Genomic DNA, 10,384 nt, shown 5'->3' with positions numbered 1-10,384 from the left:
AAAATACAAATGTTTTCCTTCATTTTTCTTGTGTTTGCTTCTCCCCAAATTGGAAAAAGGATTGGTGGTGTGACCGGAGTCGGAATCACAGAGAACTCTCATCGGAAACAGCCATACTAAGGAAAACCCTAATTCTGCATAGTCTTTTAGAATGGTGGATATGATTTGAAGCCATTGATGTAAGATTAAACGGGATTCTGTAGCATCTTATAAATTTCTTAGAAAAAATGATGCTGATAATAGAATTTTTGTTTGATTTGAATCTCAGATTCTGAAGAAGAGTGTGTTTCATCTTCCAAACAATTGAAACAAATTGAATAGAGAAGCAAAAAATGACCAATCCCCAATTTGGGGATCGAAATCATAATTCTACACAACTTGACGATCTTGAATATTGTTGATGATGATATCGATCAACAGGCCGGCAAATCTTCTGGTGGTTGCTCTAATGTCTCCAGATCTCCAACCCCATTCTCTACTAGGAAGACCATCGCCAAACCCCACCCAATGTGGATATCTAAGTGGCAATGCATAATCCACGTACCTGAAAAGCAAATACAGAATTCATCAAGATTTCTTGTAAATATTGCACACCAGCTGTTTGATCATGTGTCTTCTCTACCTGGATTATTTGCAACGAATCTAATGACTGCCCATCCGTTCACTGGCAAACTGACTGTATTTCTTTGAGCTGGATCCACAAGATTGAACTTAGCAGTGTCGGTCTTCGGGTTGAAGTTCCCGAATCCTTCTGCAATTACATAGAAATCGTATCCATGAAGATGGATCGGGTGGTTCTCGGCGGTGAAGATACCTGTTCCCTGCAACACTATCTGCACGTTTGCTCCATATTTCAACTTATACACCGTAGTTCTACTGATTGGTTGCCAAAGGGACGTGCTTATGTTACCGGTGTAATCGAAGGTCACCGGAGGCTTTGCCGGAAAATCGGCAGTGAAAACTCCAGGGATCCCCTGGTGATGTGCTTGTAGCAAGGAGAAGTTGGTGGGGAGCACGAAAGATATGTTGTTCATGCTGGCGGTGAACCGAGTTCCGTTTGGAGCCTGACAGTTGCTAGGCTTGGCTTTCGGTGGGCACTGGTTGACTCCAAGGCTGGCGGTGATGAACAGATTCTCGTCGATCTTGGTTGGAACATCGGCTTTGTTCTGGCTCCGGAAGCTGGTGGTGAAGGCGGTGGCCGTTTTTGTGTCGTTAAACGCCGGGAGAGTCGGCATAATCGGCTTCGAAGCGATGCCATTTTTTCCATTATATTGCAAAATAGCAGTGGTGGTGGTGTTGTCAAATGGAGCACCTTGTGCACTGGCATAAGCACTTGCAGCAATGTAGTATCGACCTGGTGGCTGATCACCTTTTATGAGGACGTCCGTGGTTTGGCCTGGTCCAAGCATGAGGACGTCCGTCGAGAAGGGTTTCACATATGAAGCATCAGCTCCCACAACAGTGAATTTGTGATTGGCAATAGTGAAGAATAGCTGTTGATTCATTGCGGCATTAATCACCCGAATAAGGTTTGTTTCTCCCGAACTCACCGGAACAATAACCGTATCTACATCCGTGATTAAAACATCGTATCAATCTCTTGATAAAATCAAAATAGCATATCAAGATTCATTAGAATCTGGGTTTTCCGGTAGAAACAAACCTTTTTTGGAACAGTTATAGAGATCACCAGGTTGACCGTTGATAGTATACGCATCAGAAACATTTGGAGCTGCTCCGGTTCTTGTGGCTTCCCTTATGACATCTATAGGATTCGCGTCCCACCATTCACCTGATCATCATCACCATCATATTATTACTCTTCAATTTCGAAACCATTAAATATTGATTCAAGTTTTTTAAATTGCATACCAAGAAGAATGACTGAATCACGGTTTGGTTTAGCGAATGGAAAAGATTCTCCTTTTCTTGGACGAATGATAATAGCACCGTAAACAGTCGCTCTAACCCACGAACTATGTGCATGCCACCATAACGTTCCTTCTTGACCTGAAATCGTAAACCTATAGGTATAACTCCCTCCTGGCCTAATCGGACATTGAGTGATGAATTCAGGTCCATCTGCCCATGCTGTCCTAACTTGTCTAACACCATGCCTGAAATTTTCAACAATACCACATTTTAGTCTAGCCATTTAACCAAATATTCATAATGAATATCATATATATGTACACTCTTTGTGAATATGATGTATAGTCGTTCTGAATATCATGTACATTCATTATGAATATTTGGTTCCATATATGTATACATATGTATTTCAGCCATACCAGTGAATGGTGACGTTATATCTTGCTCTGTTAACAACCTTTATCACTAAACTATCGCCATTGCTAACTTCCAATGTCGGCCCTGGAAACTGACCATTCACTGTGATCAAATTATGGGTTTTGCACAATCGTTTCACCTTCGTCTCTTGAACCTATTCACATGCCAAATAGTTAGTATGATTACTATTCATATCCAATTAACTCCTCAAGAATTCAAGAAAGAACACATACAACAAATCCATGGAAGTGAGTTGTGGCATTTGCCATAGATGCTACAGTTGATAAGAACAACAAGAAGGTCAAGAAGGTGGAATGAGCCATTGGGTGGTTGTGAATGGTGGTCAGATGAGTTGTGAGTTGTGAGAATGGTTGCTGCTTAAATTTTATAATATATATAGAGAGAATGAGAATGGGTGGTTGTTTTGAGGTAGGCAAAGTAGGTTTGTGGTTCAGCTGTGGGTGATGGTTCAGATCACACAGGAGGACCAAGTTGGTGCACCAATGACCTACACCAGTTTTAATCAATGCTTAATTGCTTCACAAGTCTACACTTCTAGTTTTACATTGAGGGTAACTACAACTAGTTGACCACTTACCAACTTCACTGTTCCTTTCCTCTTATGGACTCTCTTTTCACTTCTTATTTCTATACACTTAATCACCTTCTGATTTTGTAAGACATTGTAATTATGGTATTGAGACTGCTACAATTATGAAGGTGTTTTTGGAGGGTAGCATTTGCATACAGCATATGGGAATTGAGTGATTAGATACTCTCTGAGTGAATTATATTCTTGAATGCTATATTTGCTACTTTGATATGGACGATTATAAATACTCGTAAATTTGTCGAATCACATAAAAACACTGCCAAATTCGTGAAAATACCAGATCCTTCTCTCCATCAGTATAATTTTGATACGCAAAGTATCTGGATTCTTTTGGAGTGAAAACGTTATCGTTTATGTCCTCTTGGAGATGTTCTCATCAGGATAGTAAACTATAATTTTGTCTAGGTTAACCTTGATAGGCAAGGTTTGATGTACATGATTTTAGTGCTTAAATATCTTAATCATTTTATTAATCTTAGATCCAAAAATCATATTATTCTGTATACGTCGAGAGATGTGTACATTAAAAATGGCACTATTTGAATAGGGAAAATGCATTAAAATGGAACAAACTTTATAGCAAGCTCAGTTGGCCTCGCTCTCCAAGTTGATGGCAAATCAAAAGCCCAGTCAGCCACCAACTCAGGCGGGGGAAGGGTCCAAAGGACCCCTAGCCGAGGGCGAGTTAGAAAATCCAAGAATTCATGTGATTATTAATTTCATAGTTTAAAAGGAATTTATAGAACATAATCTGATAAAGAAGATAATCGGTTTTCATGACAGAAATAATCCCGTTCATACTTGAATGCTACAATATGATTAAGATGAAAAAAAGCTGGTTTAACTAGATATTACAATACAACAGACGTTTAAAATAAAATCTCTGTTATTTAATTATAGTAACACAGACAGATAAAAAGATATCTAAATATATATAAAATATTGGATTCGTGCGTTTGATGGGATTGGGAATTTGGGATGATATTTCCAAAAAAAGTCGTTAACCAATTAGGTGAGAATCTTGTTGGATTGTTTTAACAACAAATTAGTTAGTGATGTTCCAAGTTGAAAACGATACTTTTAGCAACTATTTTTGTATCAAAAAATTTTAATCTAACGAGTTGTTTGAGATTGCTTATAAAACAATTTATTGACTTCTTTCGGTGTGACACCGATAATAAGCATTTTTTAATGTTTGGATAAATAACTTATACTGGTGTCAAACCCGTAATGGGTTTTTGAAGGAGTTAAACCCTTCTGACTTATAATAAGTTGATAAGTGATTTTGTAAAAAAGCATAGGTTGTTTCAAATAAGCAAATCCCAAACACCCCCTAAATTTTCTAACTATATATTATAATAATATTTTTTTTATAATATAAACGTTCGATAAATTTGAATTTTCCAATTATCATAACAAGAAAAAAGTAATTTTTCCCCTTTCGATTACATAGGCCCAACTTGATGTCCGGTGCGTTGTCAATTCCAACTTCAAAATCTATTTTAGATCTATCGACTTTCCTCCTTTAGAAACAAAAGCAGACGAATCAAATTGTCATCGCTTTACTTTCAAATATGCAACAACTCATTTCTCAAAACTGTATTTGTTTTGATATGTTAAGGGACAATAGTATTACTTTCATTTTCTGATATATTTATTGATAATTATATATTTATTTTATCGTATATCTTAAATAAAAAACCGTACTTTAAATGACAATCGTAGACACCACTTTATCACAAAGTGGCTTTTCGATGACCACAAAAACCTTTTATTTGATATAAACAACACTTTTGTGATAAACACGCTGGTTGTGGTTCAATAGTTTCGCATACTAAAAACACATTTAACCACGAATTCATGTTCCGAAGAATCCATCTTGTCACGAAAGTAACTTTGCAATAAACGTATCGTAACTGATCTGACTTGTACGTCGTAATTTAATACAGTTTTAGAACGATATTTCTTGTGTATTTAAATTTTTACATAAAATGATACAAAGAAATCATCAAAGTACATGTACACGTAGTATGCACCTTTGGCACATACATAAGGGTGGAAATTTACTGGATTGCTTTTATTTGAAACTTTTTTATGAGATGGAGGCAGATATGACCAATAATGGATCAGTTGGGGACATCTGTTGATTTGAATAAACACGGACACTGGTACGATCATAATCGAACACTTGAATCCAATGTCAAATCATTCTAACGATCGAAAAGATGATATAAACTTATATGTTATCTACCTTCATCACCCACCAGTCATCCATTAAACACTAGCACCAACAACCAACACCATCCACCAAGAATCTCCTAATGCTAAACCGACATTTCTCCTAACAAAAGAACATAGAAATGAAAAACGCAAATAAGAAATCAAAACTGACAATAAAAGTCAAATAAACGACGAAAACCAAAATAAAAGGTTTTCAAGATGATAACTTGATTTATCAGTTAATATTTTATAACATGATTCATTATTCAACTGATTTAATTAATAATGAATCAGGATTAAGATGAGAAAATACAAAAAATAGTACACAACTTATACCATGCATACGAACCCAAAACGCATGTTTGTTAGGGCAACGTTTGAAAAAACAATAACATGGAAATATAAAAGTTCGAAAAAATAGAAACAAAAACGTCGATACAAAGTGATTCGTCGACTTGCTTACTCCACTTTTTTCTAGCCACCCCAAGACACTTCAATCTAGTATTGATGTTCTTTAATTGTAGAACGAAATTGTACAAGTTTTTGTACGTAATCTTTTACGTATGCTTAAGTAAATAATCTATACTATATTATAAAACATTTGACAAAAACTCTTAAAAACCATTTTTTATGCGTAAAGTATTGTTATTTAATGCATATTACTTAAAATTTCAACATTACAAGTACATTGTGCGAAAGTACAAGTTATTAAAACTCCATATATGAATTCGTGTAACTAACTGCAGATAAACATAATCAAATACAGGATAAACATCTCATTTTAAATATAAAAAATGTAAAATATAATTAAGATAATCATTGAGTTCTAACATAATACTTAATTATTATATTTATAAAATGTTATATTATTAAACCAAAAATAAATTATTTCATTTTAAACTTAAATTAAATTACAATTAAAAAAATAAATTAAAGAAATTACATAAAAAAATGAGAACTTTTATATAGTTGATTTGATATTTACATTGATATATTTTTATTCACATTTATATTTTATTCAAAAATAAAATCATTAATGATTTCTTAAAAACACATAAAATCATATTATAACATCGACAGAAACAAATATTTTGAATTTCAAACTGGATGGGTATTTTGTGCAGTTAAAATGCTCTCAAAGTTAATCGAAATGGAAAACTAATTTGTGCATGTGTTTTTGGAGGATGAATAAATCATAGATAGATACACCATCCAGAAGATTTTAAATGTTTGTTCGAATTAAATATTCGTTAACATTATCCGTATAAGAAATATTTTTCTACAAAAATATTAATATTGAAAATGACATGTTTTTAGGGGTAGTTTACCAAACGTTTATCTGGTAAGCGTTTATCGGTAAAATTTATTACCATTTACTTACTCGGTAAGACTTTAGTTCACCAAAATAACATCGTATGCAACAATTTACCCAATGAGCGTTTGTTGTAGTAAGAGTCGTCGTCCTCACTTATCGGGTGTCTTGGTCCTTGTCTCACTCTTACCAGGTAAGATTCTTAGTTCTTACCATATTTATCCGGTAAGGTAATGTGACTTGATAAGCTCTTACTTGAATAAACGTTTGGTAAACGACCCCTTAGTTGATTTGGGATTTTTTTTTTAATTTTATATCAGGGTGTTTCTTTCAATAATATGATGTTGCAACTTTACACCTACATTCTTTTTTATTATTATTATTAATTTGAATATCCAACCCGTTATGCGAGCCGACTAATGTCAGGACGACCACCTGCTTTGCTGGTAGCCCGGAGTCACCGCATTTGAACCTCCATGGCCACAAAAGAATTTTTATTTCTTCTTGGATTTGAACTTGAGACCTCCAGTCACGCCAAGAACATTAGTTGAAAGTTGGTTCCCCAAAATAAGAATTAGGTGAAAGTTGGTTCCATTTTGGATTTTGGTGTAATTTTCCCTTTGTTAATCATTAAAATATACGAAAATATCAAGTATATTATCAAAATAAATCCATATATATATATAGACAGAGAGAGAGAGAGAGTTTGTTTCAAATGCAACTTATCACATTTGTACAATCAATGTAACCCTATAAATTGCAAAATATTTATGGAAATGATGAGAGTTCATTTATTATGATTTAAATGTTTTTGGAAGATGAATAACGTTCATTAATTATGATCAATACTTTATATTAGAAAACAATCAAAACTTCTATGAAATTACATATTCATCAAATTAAATGGACGGTTGAGATTGAGTTGTATTAGTTATACAAATGTAATGTGTTGTATAATAACTCACCTCTCTCTCTCTCTCTCTCTCTCTCTCTCTCTCTATATATATATATATATATATATATATACATACATACACACACACACACTCATGCCCTTGACATGTAGCCCCAGTGGCTCAAAGAGATGAGGAGGTGTTTGCTCAAAAATTCGTTAATCTAAGGTTCGAGTCTGGGCACCCTAACGTGCCGTATCGTCATATTAGTCGTAAATAGCCCACTCACACTGGATTTCTCTCAAGGTTGAATACCATGTGAAACCGGTTAAAAAATTATAGGTAATCAACCTTTTTCTTAAAAATCTAGATATTTACGTCAAGAATCTACATTTATACATACGGTGAAAGTTCTTAAAACATGGTATCCGAACTATATTTAGTAAAAGTTGGTGATTTTATTTCAAAAATTAGTTTATATTAAATGATATAAATTTTGATTTGTATTAAAAATAAGAAATTATATATATTTAGGGTTTTTTTTTCACAGACAACAATTCCGAACATTTCGTATATGAAACAACAATGCTTATATGAACCAACACATGAAAAATAATTTGTATGTTTGTGCGATTTCTTGAGTTTACAATAATTATGCATCTATTAAAAGAGGCATAATCAAATGAGAATCCTATTAACGTAAAATATTGACTTTTTCCCATTTAAGGTTAAAATTAATATATTGATTAACATATATCTATTTCACAATGTATTTATTTAATATGTATTCGGTTCACAATATGAAATTTCCTAAGAACAGTTTGTGTGTGTTGATATTCTCCTCCAAAATAGTTTCCCTTTACATATCACAAGTTCAAACATAGGCATGGATCATTACTTTGGCTCTTGCAAATAAATATTGTATTTTAACCAAAATGGTGGTTTTTGATTGGTTTAAGTTTGAACTCTAAAGGTTAAAGTGTCTGGAGGTCACAGGTTCGAATCCAAAGAGGAATAAAAATCCCCTCGTGGCCATAGAGGTTCAATTGCGATGGGTAGTCGTTCTGAGATTAATCAGCTCGCATAGTAGGTTAGATATCCAAATTAATCAATTTGGTATTTGTTCATCTTAGAATTCATGATTATAAATCTTTCTCAATTTTAATTCACAAAATACATCTGATTTGAACAAAATATACAAACCCTAATCTGAGAAATACTTGACTGTGTCATTATTGATGATTTTGTATCCGAAATACTCGAAGTTGTTTTCTATAAATTATTAGTATTATTGTGTGAAAGTTTGTTTTTTAATGATTAAAAACATTTATTTAAGATTTTTTTTGTATATATAGAGAGCCCAAAATTCACAAATCGCTCAGGATCCAAAAAATGTCAAAAACGGGTCTGACTGTGTGTTGAAGAATGTGAGAGCTCAAAATGAAATCTTATTTGATAATATCACCAAGTAGATATATATATATATATATATATATATATATATATATATATATATCTTCTACTTTATTGAGCCCCAGTCCAGAAGTATTATCTCTTGACACTTTTAGCCATCTAACAATCAACACTTTATCACAATAACTCCCTATAAATAATAAGGGGCAAAATGCACAAAATAACAATCTACTTTCATAAATTTCTTTATTATAACATTGTACTTCCAGTTTTTCTTATTACAACAATGTACTTTCAAACTATTTTTTATTAAAACATTGTACTATGAAAAATTTACTCATTATAACATTGGGTAACTTTTTTATTTAAATTTACTCATTATACCAGGTTTTCATGCCACCTTATTGTCTACGTAGGTTGTCCACATGTACTATAGTAATGTGACTTTCTTATTACAACATTGTACTTTCAAAATTATTTTATTATAGCATCTACTAGTTATTATTAAACAATGTACTTTTAATTTTAATATTTAGATATTTTACATGTTATTTAATAAATATATTAAATAAATCAAAAAAAATCTAAATTATTCATTAATATACCAATATCAATAAAACTAGTAGAACACAACTTATCTCGCTAATATTTTTAAAAAAATATGTGTTTTTTTGAAAAAAAGAAAATAAGAATTGTTTTTTTTTTTTACCAAAAAAAAATATTATCTTTTAAGAAATATATTATATTTGTTAAAAACTTTTACTTGACTTATAAATATATTAMATTAATTAGATTTTTTTGAATTATTTATTAATATAACAATATTAAAAAATTGTAGAATACAATTTATTTCGTTAATATTTTAGAGAGAACTTTAAAAGATATGTATTTTTTCGAACAACATAAAATAAGAAGTGTTACCTTTTTTACAAAAAAAAAAAATATATCTCAAAAATAATTTAGCATATTTATTTAAGAAAAAAATTACTCTAGAATATTTAATTTGCATGCAACTTAATAAGAAAAAGTCAAAAAAATTAAGTGTTTTTTAATCATAACAATGAAAAATGACAATCACTAATAATAATTTGAAATAAGTTTTTATTTTTATTTTAATTAAGTCATCAAAATGATGTGTCATCCACATCACCTCATTAAAGTCATACAAGCAAAAAAAGTCAAAGGGTTAACCAGTTTAAAATATAACAGGTTACTCATTGCTATAATGAGTAGATTTTTTAAAGTACGATGTCTTAATAAAAATAAATTTGAAAGTGCATTGTTGTAATAAAGAAAAACAAAAGTAGAATGTTATCATAAGAAAAATTATGAAAGTAGATTGTTATTTCATGCATTTAACCCAATAATAAAAACCAAGTAAATGTAACAATGACAATATTGACAAATACAAACCTTTCAAGAGTTTGTCTAACATTAAATTATATTGTGAATCGTCGATAAATTAAATAGTATTATTAAATTGTACGATAAACAGAATAAATGTACTGAGTTATAATAACTGATATAGCAATGCTCTTAAACATAATGACATAAAGATGAAGCTGATTGATCAAGATTTAACTGAAAGAACAATTCTGAGATGTATATACATATATAAACGAGCGAATTTCTTTTTCTTTTTCT

The 10,384-nt window shown here is 31.7% G+C and overlaps 1 protein-coding gene across 1 annotated transcript; it reads right to left on the bottom strand.

Annotated features, from left to right (window-relative positions):
• Positions 1-284: 284 nt before the first annotated feature.
• On the bottom strand, positions 285-10,175 carry LOC112508710 (laccase-12-like). The gene is made up of 7 exons (XM_025113419.1): positions 10,115-10,175; positions 2,523-2,563; positions 2,292-2,443; positions 1,873-2,117; positions 1,664-1,792; positions 623-1,567; positions 285-544 (listed from the first exon to the last, which is right to left on the bottom strand). Exons 1-7 carry the CDS (start codon positions 10,173-10,175, stop codon positions 414-416), a joined length of 1,704 nt encoding a protein of 567 aa, XP_024969187.1. The 3' UTR covers positions 285-413.
• Positions 10,176-10,384: the final 209 nt, after the last annotated feature.

Source organism: Cynara cardunculus, assembly GCF_001531365.2.
Source record: "Cynara cardunculus var. scolymus isolate 2C chromosome LG 3, CcrdV1, whole genome shotgun sequence".
Lineage (NCBI taxonomy): Eukaryota > Viridiplantae > Streptophyta > Magnoliopsida > Asterales > Asteraceae > Cynara > Cynara cardunculus.
This window is presented reverse-complemented; position numbering and strand designations above follow the sequence as displayed.

Coding starts and splice junctions, on each gene's coding strand:
- LOC112508710 (XM_025113419.1), bottom strand. CDS start 10,175: ATGTTAGACAAACTCTTGAAAGGTTTGTATTTGTCAATATTGTCATTG. Junction 1,793..1,872: donor TGATTCAGTCATTCTTCTTG/GTATGCAATTTA, acceptor GATGATGATCAG/GTGAATGGTGGGACGCGAAT. Junction 545..622: donor ATTCGTTGCAAATAATCCAG/GTAGAGAAGACA, acceptor TTTGCTTTTCAG/GTACGTGGATTATGCATTGC.